Source organism: Oratosquilla oratoria, chromosome 16 (genome assembly GCF_046742065.1).
Source record: "Oratosquilla oratoria isolate Oo_2021 chromosome 16, ASM4674206v1, whole genome shotgun sequence".
Taxonomy (NCBI): domain Eukaryota; kingdom Metazoa; phylum Arthropoda; class Malacostraca; order Stomatopoda; family Squillidae; genus Oratosquilla; species Oratosquilla oratoria.
In genome coordinates this window covers 48004444-48022931 of record NC_134792.1, presented here as the reverse complement: position 1 = coordinate 48022931, position 18488 = coordinate 48004444, and the positions used below count along the sequence as shown (strand labels likewise).

Genomic DNA, 18488 nt, shown 5'->3' with positions numbered 1-18488 from the left:
CCATCCCCAACATACTCCACTCCCCTCCACCTTCTTCCCTCCCTCTTATCTTGGCACCTCCTGGATGATGGGTCATTCCTGCATCTTGCCCATTGCCCTAGGTCAGAAGCAGTGTCGCAAGACACAGGATACCCACAGTAAGGCTGCTTCTTCAAATAAGCAAACCCCCCCCTCTCCTTTCTCTCATGCAGAAAAGGAGAAGACTGGGAGAAATCACTTCAGGCTGCATCAATTTATTTCTCACACATACTCCCTCACCCCCCATCCCCCACCCACTCCCCCTCATGCATCACAGCATCATCCATACACAACCATTCTCCATTCACCCCTATCTTTTGTCCTCTCTCGTCCTTCCTTAACAGACATTACCCTCTTTCCCAAAGCCCCTTTTACCCCATCCATCCATCTCATCCTAGGTCAACCCCTTATATTCACTCCTTCCACCTCTGCCTTCCACACCCCTTTTACTGGTCTTTCTTCACTCAATCTTTCCATGTGTCCAAACCATCCTAATATTCCTTCATCAACCCTATCTCCCAACTCCCTTTCCACCTCCCTTCTCCTCCTCACCTCCTCATTTATCACTCTATCCAGCCTAGTAACCCCTATCATACTTCTCAGGCACCTCATTTCAAACATCCAAACTCCTCCTCTCTTCCTCTCTATGTTCCATGTTTCTGCCCCATACAGTGCTGTTGGCATAATCACTCCTTCATATCCTCTTAACATCCATTCCCAAAGGTCTATTCCTCATTATGCTTTTTAATCACACAAGGCATTTACTTGCTTCTCTCAATCTACATTCTAACTCCACCTCCATTTCCTGCCACATTCCCACCAAGTATCTAAAATTATCCACATCCTCCAGTCTTTCTCCCTTAATACTCACTTCCAGTCTGCTGCCACCCTCTCCCCTTGTACATCTCATTACCTTACTTTTACCCACATTTATCTTCAGCTTCCTTCTTTCACACACCTTCCTAAACTCTGCCACTAACTTCCTCAATCCCTCCTCTGATCCTGCTTCAAGCAAAGTGGCATCAGCAAATGACAACTGGCTTATCTCCCACTTTTCTCAATTTTGTTTAATCATCTCCAATTGCTGACCCACTACCCTTGCATTTACTCCTTGTGCTACCCCATCCATGTATAAATTGAACAGCCAGGGTGACATAACACATCCCTGATGAAGTCCCACCTCTACCTTAAACCACTCACTCTCTCCAATTCTAATCCTAACACAAGCTCTAATACTCTCGAAAAACTCTTGACTGCTCTTAAAAGCTTTTCTCCTATCCCATATATCTGTAATACCTCCCATAGTGCCTTCCTATCTACCCTGTCATAAGCCTTTTCCAAATCCATAAAAGCCCAAAAAACATCCTTATCTTTTTCTATAGCTTTCTCAGATATCTGTTTTACCACAAAAATCTTATCCACACAACCCCTACCTGTCCTAAACCCACACTGTTCCTCACCTAATCTTTTCAATCAAGACCCTCCCATAAACCTTCCCTACTACACTTAACAAGTTGATCCCTCTGAAACTACTATACTCACACTTGTCCCCTTTTCTCTTGTAAAGTGGAACTATACAGGCACTCCTCCAGTCCTCTGGCACTCTACCCTCTCTTAAATAAACATTAAATAACCTCACCAACTAGTCCACCATCACTGTACCTCCTTTTTTCAGACATTCTACATGACATCCATAAAAACCCAGGTGCTTTACCTTCTCTCATTATCCATCTTTCTTCTCACAAACATGCTATCTATCTCTTCCCTTTTACTCTCATCTGTACTGCATGAAGACACATTAAAAGACCCAAACCTTAGGGTACTGGTTGGAAAACTCCTAGACCCTCTTATGCCTTTACTTTTTTTTTTTTTTTTTTTTTTAGGAATGTCCCCTTTGGGGTTACAAGGAAAAGGATGCATAGTCATATCCCCATCCCATTTTTTTTTTCACCTTATAGACTCAAGTGGGAAGATTGGTAGCAGTACTCTTTTCCCCCACCACAGGGAAAAAATAAAAATAAAATAAAATCTAGTAAACAAGAGGGAAGGTTGCTATCAACAAAGTAGGTCTTCTGAATTATAACCACAAAGAAGTAAATATCTCCAAAACATATTCAAATTTATGGTAATAGGTCAATTGAAATACAAAGAGGAAAAAAATAAGTATAATCTAAGAGTACTAGTGAGAAAATTTGGACAGAGTTCAGCCTTTCCAAAAGAACTGAAAATTTCTGTTACTACAAAAGAAGTGTGATGATGGAGGAATGAGCTGTAGTGCCTCTGACTTGAACATGTGTGGCAAGAGACTGTACCTTCACCCATGAGGAGCTAAGATGGGGTGGACAACAAATATATATATTTTTTTTTATGGATGTGAGATAGGTGTTGGGGAGGTGAAGTGGGGGGGGGGAGAGAGAGAGGGGGGAGAGAGAGAGAGAGGGAGAGAGAGAGAGAGAGAGAGAGAGAGAGAGAGAGAGAGAGAGAGAGAGAGAGAGAGGGAGAAACCAAATGCTAGTTACTTGAGGCTGCACCTCCAGATGGAGGTGAGAATATTGACAAGTTTTGAAGATGGATAGTAAGGAGATGATTCTCTCTGACTTCCATTTTGCATGATCTCCACTTGGAACTCTCTGTCACTGGTCCCTCTATCTTAAATACACAATAAAAAACTGTCACACAAACCTGAAGATAAAGTTCAGTTTCCTGCAGTGGAAGAACATCCTTATCCTGTCCTGGAGCATAAAATCCAAACCACTCACTTTCAATGGGGACGACCATAGTGTCACGCAGGAACTTCACCATCACAAAGTTATTCAGGGCATTCAAATTGTCAATGTAAGTCTGGTTGATGACCTTTATAAAAAGAATGATAATTAAATTCTTATTCATGAAACATAAAAACATATTAGAAATTTAATCAAATAATTGTTACATACATACATATATGATGATTACTACTAGGTCCTTTTCTGAAGTTGGTTCCGAAAAGGACCTAGGAGTAATCATCACCAAAGACATGTCCCCAGACAAGCAGATAAACAAAATAGTTAGAGAAACCTACAATTTACTAAGATCAATAAAGTGGCTTTTAATTACTTGGATGAAGTAATGGGAAAGAAAATACTAATCACACTGATAAGACCAAGATTGTAGTAGGCAGCAACACTATGGACACCCAGTACAAAAATGAATATAAGAAAAATAGAAAGAATCCAACGAGCAACAACAAGGATGGCCCCAACACTTTCAAAATTGACATACGAGCAAGGATTGTCCAAACTGGAACTATCAACCCTGGAACAAAGAAGAGAAAGAAATCTATTGACCATTTACAGAATCATGAAAGGCATGGAAGTCCTTGACAGAGAAGACCTATTAAAATGTGATAGAAGAAAAACAAGGGGACATGAAAAGAAACTCAAAAAGGACAATTATAGAAAAGATCTGGAGGAAAAAACAAAAAAACAAACACAGAGTGGTAGATGTCTGGAACAAATTGGATGAAATAATAGTGTATGCAAACACCATACAAGAATTTAAGAACAAACTAGATGCTGCGAGATACAAAGGCGGATCACCACGAGCATAGCTCCCCTTCCCATATAATACAACTAGGTAAATACAACACAAGCAAACTTCCAGACTAACAAGAAAAAATTGAGCTCCTTAGAAACAAGTTAAAAGTAGAACTTCTCAACAATGTTGTATTAAAAGGATGCCTAGGTTGTGTTAAATGGGAAGGGGAGTGCTAGTGGATACAGATGGTTAAATTACAGCATAAATAGTGAGTATTAAAGCAAAATGTAAGAAAAGGATGACAGGCCTGAGAAACCCAATGGTGGTGGTGCGTTGAGTCATAACATAAACACATATCCAGAGCCATCCATCGGTGCAAGACTGAAGCATAACCTGAGCTTAGGTCACCTCTGGATACAAAAAGACTTCTCTTAGTGGAGATGAGGGATATTCTTCTGGATTTAGTGGGTATGAAAGAAGACTTTTTAGTAGATGTGGATGTGCTGTGCCTTGCAACACTGCCTCTAACCCAGGGCAGTGGACAGGGTGCAGGGATGACCCGTCATCCAGGAGGTGCCAAGATAAAAGGGAGGGTGGAGGGGAGTGGAGTGTATTTGGGGATGGAATGGGTGGGAATGATTTTATGCCTTTTCCTTTTTGGCTACCTCCCTTGTAAGGGGGAAAAAGCCTTGGTATATGTATATATGTAATAGAAATAATGCAAAAAAGGGATGGATGGGCTGATTGTGCTTTCCTAGATTTACAAAAAGCATTTGATAAAGTACCACACAAAAAGCTACTATGAAAACTCAAAATAATAGGTGTACAGGGAAAGTTAATCAAATGGATGGAAGATTTCTTGAATGGGAGAAAAATGAGGGTGGTACTTAAGAGACAAAAACTTAACCTGGGAAGAAATGAAAAGTGGAGTCCCACAAGGTTTGGTATTGGCCCCAATAATGTTTGCAATATATATGACATGGATGAAGGTATGGAATGTTATATGAACTTCTTTACAGATGATGCAAAACTACTAAAGAAAGTACAGAAAAAGACTGAATCATTAGAGAGACCTGGACAAAGTCTGGGCAATGGAGCCAAAAGTGGGAAGTAAACTTCAATATCAAGAAATGTAGTATAATAGAGTTTGGGAAAAGTAAAAATAGAATATCAGGGCAATATAAAATTGGTACAAAGGAAATTAAAAAAGTTAGCTTGGTAAAGGACCTAGGAGTAATTATTAACAAAGACATGTCACCAGACAAGCATATTAACAAAATAGTCAGAGAAACCTACAATTTACTAAGATCAATAAAGGTGGCCTTTAACTACTTGGATGAGGTAATGGTAAAGAAAATATTAGTCACACTGATAAGACCAAGATCAGAGTACACTGCAACACTATGGACACCCAGCACAAAAACGAATATAAAGAAATTAGTAAGAATCCAATGAGCAACAACAAAGATGGCACCAACACTTTCAAAATTGACATACAAATCAAGATTGTCTGAACTGGAACTACCAACCCTGGAACAAAGAAGAGAAAGAGGAGATCTACTGGCCATTTACAGAATCATGAAAGGCATGGAAGTCCCTGACAGAAGATTTATTAAAGTGGGATACAAGAAAAACAAGAGGCCAAGAAAAGAATCTCAAAAAGGATAGTTATAGAAGAGATCTGAAAAAGAATAGAGTGGTAGCTGTCTGTAACAAATTGGATGAGGCAACAGTGTGTGCAAAAACCATACAAGAATTTAGGAACAAACTAGATGCTGAAATATACAAAGACGGGCTCCCTTCCCACGTAATACAACTAGGTAAAACTACGTAAATGCACACATACATATATATGGTGGGCATACATATATATGGTGGAAACGTAGAAAACACCAGACTCAGAAGTAGGTAATTTATCCCATGTTGAGTCCTGTCTGGGACCCGTCCTCAGGGGATACAATGGAATACAGAAATCACATGGTCTAAATATATGAGTCGCCATGCCCACAGGAGGGACGCGGCAACCTGCGCTGGGTGAGAGCGTGTGGTGCTGGAGGGGGGGGGGGGAAGAGAAGGGGGATGCGGTAACTTGCGCCAGGCAAGAGCATGTGGTGGTGGAGGGGGAAGAGAAAAGGGGGGAGGACATTTACATCTGCCATTGTTCGTGATACTTTTCCACCTCTCTCTTGCCCCTGCATATATGGGGTTGAGTGTTATGGACCTATTTATGCTGTCTTCGTTAGTGGCCCACGCCTCCAAGAACAGTCTGCCTCCTTTCCTGTTGTTGTTGTAGAGTACCTTTGCGCCCTGCCAGTCGAACTCGTGTTGGTGCTGTTCAGTATGTTTGTACACCGCCGAACTCTGGTCTTTTCTATTTACTGCCCTTTGGTGCTCTTGTAGTTTTGTACTAGCCTGTTTTCCTGTTTCACCCACATAGCGCGCTGTGCAATCACAGCAACTGACATTGTACACTGCTCCAGGCTGTTTCAATTTGCTCACCTTATCCTTGACCCAGGTGAGAGCTCCATGTAGCATGTTACTGGGTTTGTGCGCGATAGTCACATGGTTTTTATTCAATATCCTCACGACCTCTGAAACACCCCTCATGTAAAGGACCGTTATCCTGGTTGTAGCTGTTTGTGTCTTGCCCCGGTCTATTTGTCTTCTCTGTGGCACCATCCACCTTTTCACTACTTGATTCGGGTAGCCGTTAGCCCGGAATACCCTCCTGAACCTGCTTCTTTCCTCTTTCAGTGACGCCCAAGATACACAAAGAGTGAGTGCCTTTAGGACCAATTATTGCTTTCAGAGGGTCTCCCACATACAACCCAGCATCGGTGCTGGCCAAAAGACTTAGACCCTTGGCAGTGAGCTCAACACGGATGTTGAAAAATTCAAATGAATTTCTGGAAAAAGTGCGAGATGTCAGAGTGGAGACTGATGAGTTATGGTGGCTTTAGATGTAAAGTCCATGTTCACGTCTTTACCGGAGGACCTCGTGAAACGAGCGGTGTTGTCCGTGATGGAGGAAACACGGGGCTACCTGGACAATGAAAAACTTTCCACCAGTGAATTGATGAGGTTGGTGAATTTATGCCAAGACTCAACCTTTTTTAATTACAGAGACACGGTGTACCACCAGAGAATTGGGACCCCATGGGCTTGCCAATTTTGGTAATCCTGGCTGAGATCACCATGCAGCAGTTCGAGAATACGATTTTGTCCGCTGCACCAACATTATTGAAGCTGTGGACACGGTATGTGGACAATGTGTTCGCAATCCTGAAGGACAGAGATGTGGATGGGTTCCTGGAACAGCTCAATAGGAAGCATGAGGCTATCCAATTCAAGATGGAGAAGGAGGCAGAAGGCGAGCTACTGTTCCTGGATGTTATGGTGAAATGCGTGGGTGACATTTTGGTCACTAGCGTGTACAGGAAGGCAATGCATACCAAACGATTGCTGTATTTCAGTAGTGATCATCCGATCTGCCACAAGAAAAGTGTGGTGAAAACATTGTGGAACAGGGCAGAGAGGGTCTGCTCCACAGAGGCATTGCTGAAAGAGGAAAGAAGCAGGTTGAGGAGGGTATTCCAGGCTAATGGCTACCCGAATCAAGTAGTAAAAAGGTGGACGATGCTGCAGAGAACAAAAATAGACCGAGCAAGACACAAACAGCCATAACCAGGATAACGGTCCCTTACGCGAGGGGTGTTTCAGAGGTCACAGTGAGGATATTGAATAAAAATGGTGTGACCATCAAGCACAGACCCAGTAACATGCTACATGGAGCTCTCATCCGGGTCAAGGATAAGGTGAGCAAATTGAAACAGCCCAGGGCAGTGTACATCAGTTGCTCCAGTTGCACAGCGCGCTCTGTGGGTGAAACAGGATAACAGGCTAGTACAAGACTAAAAGAGCACCAAAGGGCAGTAAATAGAAATGACCAGAGTTTGGCAGTGTACATACTGAACAGCACCAACACGAGTTTGACTGGCAGGGCGCAAAGGTACTCTACAACAACAACAGGAAAGGAGGCAGACTGTTCTTGGAGGTGTAGGCCACTAACGAAGACAGCATAAATAGGTCCATAACACTCAACCCCATATATACAGGGGCAAGAGAGAGGTGGAAAATTGTCATGAACAATGGTGTGTGTGTGTGTGGGGGGGGGTATAAATGTCCTCTCCCCCCTCCACCACTACGTGCTCTCGCCTGGCACTGGTCACTGCGTTTCCCTTCTCCCCCCCCCTCCACCACCACATGCTCTCGCCTGGCGCAGGTTGCCGCGTTCCTCCTGTGGGCATGGCGATTCGTATATTTAGACCATGTGATTTCTGTATTCTATTGTATCCCCTGAGGACGGGTCCCGGACAAGACTCGAAACATCTGGAATAAATTACCTACTTCTTAGTCGTGTTTTCTACATTTCCACCATTATGGTTCCCAGACTCCAGCTTTTTTCATACATACAAATATATATATTTATATATATATACAGGTAATCCTCGATTTATACAGTAGATGCATTCCAGAAGGGACCGTATAAAGCAAAAATTGTATAAAGTAAGGAATGCATACCCAACCCCAGAGACTTTGAATACCCAATCCCCCCAGTACCCCTTTGAAGGATGTGTTCGAAATAAAATAATATTTCACTGCATATGTTTTGCATTAAACACATTTCTATTATGTTCATTAATGCTTTTATTAAAAAAACTGTACTTACTTCATAAAAATGACAATGACTATGGGAAAAGTTTAAACACAAAATTATTTCATTACGTTTTTCCTCTATTTTGTTGCTCCCTCCTCTGATCTGTCACCATTGGCCCAGCTGGTATCAGACTCTGCCCCTGACATCTCATCACTGGCCCTCTGGGTATCAGACTCCACCTCCATGTCTGTTGTGTTTGGTGAGGAAGTTGCGGGGTTGTCGGGGTTATCTGTCTCCGATTCTGTGATTTGACTTGGTGTTTATGGTTGGAAGAAGCTTGTTATTGATTGCTGCTTTACCTTCTGTTGCTTTTCTTTCAGAAGCTCATAACACTTTATTTTTTCCATAACTCCCCTGATGACAGCGGTGCTTCTTTCAATATATGGGTCATTTTCTTCAATAATTTTCATTGACTGCGCCAACAAGTCCATAAACTGAGACAAGTTGGCTGCTGTGAGGGCTCGCTGAGGTTGTCCAGATGTGTCTGTTGCTGCTGCTGCCTCTACTTCCTCCATTATCTTCACTCTCTCTTTTTCTATGTCTAAAAGATCTTCATCAGAGAGCTCTTCTGTATGTGACTGCAGCAAGTCGTCTATGTCTTCCTCTTCCAATTCTTCAAATCCAACTTGCTGTGCAAGACGAAGACTTTTAATGTTGGCATTGGCGACGTTGTCACTTATACTAATTCCTTTAAAGTCATGGACGAATCGAGGGTACAGTTTCTTCCACACACCGTTAAGACATGACCTGGGCACTTCCTCCCATGACTCCTTGATAAATTTCAGTGCGTCCTTCACTGAAAATTGACGCCAATAATTGTGGACTGTGATGTTTTTCTGCTCCGTAACCTTTAGGTCTTTCTTGCTCTCTTAGGCGTATCACCGCCAGCTGAAGATGTAGATGGGCGCTTGGGAGCCATGCTAAACACTGGACACTGAAATCACTTTTCACAAGAGAGAGAGAGATGTTGCCACAACCACGTGTAGGTGAACAATGAGCTTGGCGCGTGGCCAGGGTGACAGGGATGCGGGTGGCAGGAAACAGCTAGCTAGCGACACCTTGTGGCTGCATTTCTGAACTAAATCGCCACGTGAATTTTAACTTTCTTGAAACCGTATACTGTATTTCTGAGGAATTCGTACAATGTGATGAATAACCCCTATTTTTGGACACCGTATAACTCTGAATTCATATATAGTAAACTCATATAAATCAAGGACTGTCTGTACATACATACAGATGAGGACTTGCTAAAAAGGACCACAGATAGTTGCCAAAATACATAGAAATAAATCTTTCACTTCTAATCTTATATTCTGATAGTGGGTTTTAAGTTATTTTACATATATATCTACATGTGTATATTATGGCAGTTTGATTAAATAGATCTGCGTGTGGAACTTGAACCCTACACCATGAAGTAGGGTGCTACCAACTATACCAGGCTGGATTATAAAAGAAGCAACTTGGAACTTATTCTACAGCTTCCCAACATGAACTCCTTTATTGTAAATAATTACAGTAGGCTCTGCCTACAGAACTTGAACTCTTGGCTATGAATCATGAAGCAAATCCCCTTAATTGACTTTCCACCACAATCTTATCATAGCTCTACCCTACCTTAAAAAAATTACTTATTTACAGAAATACTGACCCTTTCATTGTTGATATCAGCAAGAAATACAGATTTCTCTTTGTATAGCTCTTCATTCAATGGATCATGCCAGTACTCTGCTTGTACTAAGTAGTCCTGGATCCAACTGGATAGGACAAAGACAATTATTTATCAATAAGTATTCATCTATACTGTGTGCTAAAACTAGTAAATAATATAATATGTACTATCCTTATTAACTGATGAGTCACACATACCACATTCTTATTCAGTATTAATTCTGAATATTGATGAAAAATATATGAGAAATACTTACTGGTGATATGCTCCATGATTAAGGATTTTGCGGATATATTCACACACCCGAGACTTCTCAGGAAGTGTGGGACAGTGTGGGAGACCAAACACCCCTTGATGCTGCCCACCAATTGATATAAAGTTGCGTACCTTATGCCCACATCGTTGTACAACTGCCCGACTATATCACAATACAGGAACAAAAATATACAATTTGACAAAGAGAAAGCTATGAGTAGGAACAATTTAAATATAATGAACCTCCACCATATGCAAACAAAACCAAAATTTCACACAACTGGCTTCAATTAAATACATAAAAAATGCAAGCATTACACCTTCTACTATGATGTACATTTACACTTCTTCCGAAACCAAGCATACATTAAATCCCAACCTAAGCCATCATTACAGGAAAACCACTCTCAATTTTTTTTTTATTAGAAAAACACATTACTCTATATATGCCCCCATGTTGAGTAGTCGTCTGATCTCTTCACAAATGAAGTTGCCATCTGGACACATGGGCAAACCAAAGACACCCTGTTGCTGTCCACCAATACTTATCAGATTGTGCATTGCTGGCTGTGGGCAACGCTGTGCAATGGCTCGGCTAGTGTTAAGGAGAAAACAATAATAAGCTCATGCATGAAGATTATTCCTGAGGGCAGTGAAAAGTTTACACAAAGAATGTAAGGTATGTATTAAAGTAAGGCAGTTCTGAAACAAGTTGTAACACAACCCTGGGTGTCTAATTTACCTATCTTCTTCTGTAATTACTCTCTCCAATAGTTTTGCATCATCTGCAAACAAGTTTATATCACATTCGATTCCTTTGTCCATATTGTTTATATAAACAGCAAACATTACCAGAGCCAATACAGAGCCTTGGGAGGCTCCACTTATCATATTTACCCAATTTGAGTTCTTTTCTCTAAGTACCACTCTCATTTTTCTTCTGTTCAAGATATCTTTCATCCATTCCAATCATTTTCCCTGTATTCCACCTAATGTTTAGATTTTTCTTAGTAGCTTTTTGTGTGGTACTTCATCAAAAGCCTTTTGTAAGTCCAGGAAGGCACAGTCTGCCCAACCACTCTTTCCTGTATTATTTCTACCAATCTTGAGTAAAAGCATATTAAGTTTGTGATACATGACCCTCCACTTCTGAATCCAGATTGCTTGGGGTTTAGTATTTTGTTCTCTTCCAAGTGTTTAGTCCATTTATTTTTGATAAATCTTTTGCATATTATTGCAATTGTGCTTGTAAGGGATACCAGTCTATAGTTTGTTGGATTTTCTTTATTTCCTCCCTTATATATTGGTACAATATTTGCATTTTTCCATTCTTGTGGTACTTTTCCTTCTTTGAGTGAGAAGTCAATTATCTTGTGTATTTTATCTGTGAGTTCATCTATATATTCTTTTAGTGTCCAGTTCGCTATTCCGTCTGGCCCATGTGACTTTCTGACATCGAGTTTCTTTATTTGGTCCCTTATTTCTTTCTGTGTTACTGTTATTTATTTCATTTTGGGGGATTTTTCTTGGTGTCCATCATCCCACATTTGTGAGCTTTCAACTGTAAATACAGACTTAAAGTGTCTGGCCATTACTTCGGCCATTTCTATATTTTCTATGTATTTTTTATTTCCTTCACGCAGTTTCACTATTTCATGTTTGTCTTATAGTTTATCATTTACATATCTGTAAAATAGTTTAGGTTGGCCTTTGCATTTGTCTATTATATCTTTTCCAAAGTTTTTTTCTTTCTGCATATGTCTACATATTCATTTCTCAAGTTTGATGTACGTTTGCCATTTAGTCACTTTTTTGTCTCTTTTCCATCTTTTCCAAGCTTTGTCTCTTCTATCTTTAGCATCGCTACACTTTTTATTATACCAGCACTTTATCCCTCACCCCCCACCCACACCTTCTATGCATCACAGCATCATCCACACACAACCACTCTCCACTCACCCCCATCTCCCATCCTCTTACTTCCCTCCTCAACAGACATTCCCCTCTTTCCCAACACCCCCCTCACCACATCCATCCATCTCATCCTTGGTCGCCCCCTCATGTTCACTCCTTCCACACCTTTTTTACTGATAGTTCTTCACTCATTCTATGTGTCCAAACCATCCCAATACTCTTTCATCAACCCTATATCCCAACTCCCTTTCCACCCCACTCTCCTCCTCGTTTTTCACTCTATCCAGCCTTTTACCCTACCATATTTCTCAGGCATTTCATCTCAAACACTTTAAACTCTTTCTTATGTTCTATGTTTCTGCCCCATACAATACTGTCAGCACAATCATCCCTTCATACAATTTTCTCTTAGCATCCATTCCCAAATGTCTATTTCTCATTACACTTTTTAATTCCCTAAGGCATTTACTTGTTTCTCTCAATCTACATTCTATCTCCACCTCCATTCCTGGCTTATCTCCCACTTTTCTCAATTTTCTTTAATCATCTCCAATCCCTGGCCCATTACCCTTGTGTTTACCTCTTGCACCACCCCATCCATGTATAAATTTAACAGCCAAGGCAACATAACACATCCCTGATGAAGTCCCACTTTTACCTCAAACCACTCACTCTCTCCATTTCTGATTCTAACACAAGCTCTACTACTCTTATAAAAACAGCTTTCCTCCTATCCCATATATCTGCAATACCTCCTACAGTGCCTTCCTGTCTACTCTGTCTTAAGCCTCTTCCAAATCCATAAAGGCCCAAAAAAACATCCTTACCTTTTCCTATAGCTTTCTCACATATCTATTTTACCACACAACTCCTACCTGTCCTAAACCCACACTGTTCCTCACCAATTATTCCCTCTGTTCTTCTAATCCTCTCAACCAGAATCCTCCTTTAGGCCTTCCCAACTATACTCAACAAACTGATCCTTCATAAACTACTACACTCACACTTGTCCCCTTCTCCCTTGTAAAGTGGAACTATACAGGCACTCCTACAGTCCTCCAGCACTCTAACCCATTTTAGACAAACATCAAACTTCACCAGCCAGTCCACCATCACTATACCTCCCTTTTTATGACACTCCACATGACTCCTATCTAACCCAGGTGCCTTACCTGCTCTTATCATTTTAATAATGGCTTTCACCCTATCTTTCCTTATTTCTCCTCCATTTTCCTCATCATCAATGTCATTTTCTTAGCTTTTCCCACTGCAACTACCTTTCCCTGCCTATCTTCTTTCACATTTAGCAACTTCCTAAAAATATTCTGCCCATCTTCTTCTTACTGTCATCTCTTCCATTATCATCTATCTGCACCTTTTACCTTTTTTTCTCTACTTGATTTGCCTATCCTTCCTCTCTTAATTTCTTTAAAAAACGTCTTTTTATTACTTTCAAAGTTTTCTGTCATACTCTTACCCCATTTCACATCTGCTCTCCTCTTTGCCTCCTTCATCTTATGCTGTATTTCTCTTTTCTTGGTACCTTTCATATGATTCTCTCGTCCTATTTTACAATCAATCTGCGAATGTTCGTTTCTTCTCTTCTACAACCTTCTTAGTTTTATCCTACCACCACTCACTATCCTTCCTTCTATTTCCTCCCGTCCTCCTTGTTCCACACACCATCTTTGCACACCTTGTGACTCCCTCCTTCGAACTCCTAGTTCTACATACATACATATACCAAGGCTTTTTCCCCCTTACAAGGGAGGTAGCCAAAAAGGAAAAGGCATAAAATCATTCCCACCCCTTCCATCCCTGAATACACTCCACACCCCTCCACCCTCCCTCTTATCTTAGCACCTCCTGGATGACAGGTCATCCTAGTTCTACTCTACTCTACTCCTAGTTCTACTCTATCCTTAATTCCCTCGCACTCTTCTCTCAGTTTCTTCTTGTACTCCTTTTCCTTTTCTTTCTCATTTAACCTCTTCAATATGATGATGCCTACTTAGGTGTCATAGGGGCACAAGTGGATATGAGGATGCAGGTGTTGGTGTCTTGATTATATCTATTTTGTAGTTGTAGTTCAGTTACCCCTGAATTCTGTGAACTGGCTTGATAATTTTTTCTTTGTTTATTATTACTCAGTTAAAGAGAATGAGTAATAGAGCAGTGACTTTATGTTTTATAACACGAGTATTGTGATGTATCAATCATTGTTCTTCTGTCATCTGATGCGTGCAAGGATTTGACTCATTTTGAAGAGTTTAAGCAGTTTACTCTAAGCACCTCCCCACCTTCTGCCCTTTTCCTCTTTCTCCATCTATTCTCCATTCTCAACTTATCTTCCACCAAAAAATTATCTGATATTCGCCCGCTCTTTCCCCTTAGAACATGTACATCCAAAACTCTTCCAACTCTTTTCCTGGCTACCATTACATAGTCCTTTATAGCCCTATCTACCACCCTTCCATCCACCACCCTCTCCCATGTGTACTTATGCTTGACTTCCTTCCTAAATATTGTATTTGCTATCAACTCTAGACATATCTCCACCATCATCTCTCCACTACGATTTTTTCCTGGAACTCTATACTTCCCAACCACTCCATCTATTAGTTCATCTCTTACCCCAGAATTGAGATCTCCCAATAACATTACACTGACATTTCTCCCTAAACCCTCTATGCATTCATTTAAATCTACCCATAAAGCCTCCCTTTCCTCTACACTCTTCTCTACCAGGCCCACATGCACTTGCAAAGACCCACATCACTCTTCCCAGTTTCATCTTCGTCCACATTAACTTTGAAGAAACCTTCCACTCCACTGCATGTTTACCTATCTCTTCACCTAGTACAGCCACCCCTTCTCTCCCTTGTCCTCTCTTCACTCCCTATCAACTTACTTTCACTCAATGCCAACACATCTTTCTTCTCACAAACTACTGCCTATCTCTTCCCTTTTACTTTCAACTGTACCGCATCCACACATTAAAAGACCCAAACCTTGAGGTTCTGGTCAGAAAACTTCTCCCAGACCCTCTTATGACTTTGCTTTTTTTTTTTTAGGACTGACCTCTTTGGGGCTACAGAGAGTAGAATGCCTTGTCCTATCCCTGTCCCATTTTTGTCATCTTTTATGACTCAAATGGGAAGAATCGGTGGCAGTATTCTTTCTCCCCTACCACAGGGTCAGTTACCATTTTGTCCCTCTTGCAAAAAATTCTGTACCTGTACAAGTACTGCTCTCAAAATAAACATAGGTAATAAATAATATCATAGACTTTCTAAACTGAAATCTAGAAATACATACATACCATACATATACCAAAGGTTTTTTTTCCCTTTACAAGGTATAGCTAAAAAATAAAGGCATCAAATTCACTCCCACCCATTCCATCCTCACATACTCCACTCCCATCCACCCCCTCCCCCCTCTAATCTAGAAGAAATCTAGAAATAAAAATGACAAAGGAAACTTACAGGAACTGTGCACCTTGAGAAAATCCCATTGCATTATAGCCATTCTTCAACTTTGGGTTTGAGGCAATCTGTTCACACACATCCTTTACCTGGTCATTTACATTCATGAAATATCCATTCTCTATATCCTGAAAAAAACAAACAAAGTCTATTGTTTATAGATTCCACTGAGTAAGGAGGGGTATTATACTATATATTCATTCTGGCTGTTGCCAGGCCATCTGACTACACAATGGGAAAAGCTATTGACTACCCAAAACATAAATATCTATTTCATCTAACCTATTCTTCATGGCACCATGTGATTTCATTCTATTGAGAGGAATCCCTCTAACTTCCCAAAGAACTAAATGTGGGCACTGGTGTCACTCTTGAGGAAGAAAGTATGATTCATGGTGCAAAAACAAGTCCATGAATTCCCTTTGTCTCTCATACTTTCAGTCAAGTACTGTCAACACTGGTCAATGTTGCCACATAGTGGCTGTGCCTCAGTGTCCCCTAATCTTAAAAGTATCAAAACACTTCATTATGTGCAAGTTGTCCATCAAACAGTTGCAATGATCTTGGGCACAATTTGCCTACTAGATGCATACTACATAAGAATGCAAAATCCAAATGTGGTAATAAACAAGTTCAAATACTTAATGAAACCAAGTACATATCAATCATACAGGTTTTGGTATATCCTTACAGCAGCAATATTAGGTCCAATCATGAGGGACTTGACATAAATTCCTGGAACATGTTCTTCAATGATTTTCTTGATGTGGCCCATACTAAATGGGTTGCAACAACAATCACCTGGAAATAAATAAATACATAGATAAATAAATATGCAAAGTAAAACTAAAACAAAAATAAAATAACAAAGTAAAAAACAAAAAATCAAACAAGTGGCTAAAATAAAAAGGTAATGAGTTGACAGGTCATAACAATGGGCTAGTGACAAGCTTGATGGATTTTCATTCTGACCAAAACTCCAAAAATTCTATTCAACTGTTAGGTTATAACTACAATGTAGCAATTGGACAAGACATTACTGCATTACCAGGGGAGGATTTTCCTATACAGGATTTGTAGGTGATTGTAATATAGCATTTTTAGTTGTCATTTCATCTCAACCTGTGCTCTAGCAATCCATTGTAGTTTGCAGTTGTTTATAGTTTTACTTCTTTACACTCATAGGTGTATGGGTCACTTTCATTTTAGCTGGTATTTTAAAGTATCTATTTATTTCTTAATCCTGAATCCTTTCCCCATCACAGAAGAGATCCTTCCTCCCAGCTGGATATATACAGTATATATATATATATATATATATATATATATATATATATATATATATATATATATATATATATATATATATACAGTGTGTGTGAGAGATATTAATCACCTCCAGCTGTTCCTTTATGACTGAATTTCCATCCAATTTTATCCAATTCACTCGAACTTCCCCCATTCTATAGAACTGAAAGATTATTTGGTAAACACAAAGGAAACAATGTTCATATGTGATCATTATTCTGTAAGGGGATTTAATTAGGTATTATTATTATTTATTTTTTTAAAGTATAGTACTGTATATGTGACTTATCGCAGGTAAATTGGGGGAAATTACATCTCTCACTCCACCACTCCATTACATCATGCGGACATGTTCATATTCCAGTTCAGAAGCATTTTTACGGTTTTAGATCACCTGGACACTCCAACACAAAATGAGGTAGGGAACCCTTAGCTTAATTTACGAAGTAGTAGGTGGGGGCTCCACCAAGCAAGATCTAAGGATATAAGGTCTAACCACTTCCGACCAAATTTCGAGGGAGTTGGCGCAGCGGGCCCGTGAACGTCACCTGGCTGTTCAAAGTGGGGTTCGCGGGTACTATAGCTGTCAGTTGAAGCTGGCGCGTCGTTCGGGAATGACGTTACCTTCGCTCGCACCGCTCCACGCAATTAGTTATATTCTGACAAATATTATATAAAATATATATATAAAATATTATAGTTCCTGTCTATATGAATATATATGATATAATATATATATATATATATATATATAAAATATTATAGTTCCTGTCTTCCTTGGCGTTTCAGTTTTCTTCAGTGTTTCACAAAGAGAAAACGAACCCAGCCTAATGACGTCAGAAGCTGCGCACAATAATTAAAACGGTCTGACCTGTATATTTAGACCTTGCCACCAAGGATGCAAGCACAATCTTAAACGCCCGGGGGGGTATGCATTCAACAGCGAGACACCCCATTGGCATGTAGGTTCAAGTATCTAAGTAGAATATTGGAGATTATGAAGATATCTGCAATATAGTAGTTAGTCAATTTATTAATGCATTCAACGGCGAGGCACCCCATTGGCAGGGACGAAAATGGAATGATAGGGAGCGCATATCAACTCTCAATTTTCATTATACCTAAATATAGGAACATAGTGATCCCTAAGTCCGGACGAAAAAAGCAATTAAAATAGTTTATAAATGAAAGGGATTGTGGCCGAGAGTTGCCTTCTCCCAACGATAATTTGATGGATGTATTAGAATAGATGATAAACGGGAATTCCTCTAACTCTAAGGGTCGATTATGTTGGGCTATAATGGGAAAGAAAAAAAAAACAGTGATTATTAGACGGAAAATAGGGTTTGGTAATTTAAGTGTGTAAACAAAGAGTTTGGGAAGGATATAAGGAGAACTAGATTAATACTTAAAAAGTACGCTTCGTTCATTAAAGCTCACCAAGGTGGCCGGAAAGCTTAGCGACGTAATCCCACGTTTTAATCGTGCAGTCGAGAGCGTCAAATACCTCCACGCTACTTTATTCGTAAATTGTTCTGTCTTGTAGATCAGTGTAAAGATTTTGGCAAACCTTGGCCATATATATATATATATATAT

At 40.1% G+C, this 18488-nt stretch overlaps 1 protein-coding gene across 7 annotated transcripts in view; it reads right to left on the bottom strand.

Moving 5' to 3' along the window:
• Window positions 1-18488, bottom strand: part of Ppt1 (Palmitoyl-protein thioesterase 1) — a 54560-nt gene that overhangs the window by 20137 nt on the left and 15935 nt on the right. For 4 of the 7 annotated variants that reach the window (XR_012967213.1, XM_076199735.1, XM_076199736.1 and 1 more), the window contains exons 2-6: window positions 16275-16384; window positions 15584-15711; window positions 10183-10344; window positions 9906-10011; window positions 2701-2871 (exon numbers count right to left, since the gene is read on the bottom strand). Coding sequence is in view for 6 of the 7 variants with exons in the window: in XM_076199735.1 (XP_076055850.1) it covers window positions 2701-2871; window positions 9906-10011; window positions 10183-10344; window positions 15584-15711; window positions 16275-16384 (677 nt within the window). In the remaining variant the exon portion in view is untranslated. Of the gene's footprint in view, window positions 1-2700; window positions 2872-9905; window positions 10012-10182; window positions 10345-10620; window positions 10777-15583; window positions 15712-16274; window positions 16385-18488 lie in introns of all 7 variants that reach the window. The other 3 variants (XM_076199738.1, XM_076199739.1, XM_076199737.1) reach the window with 1 other exon arrangement.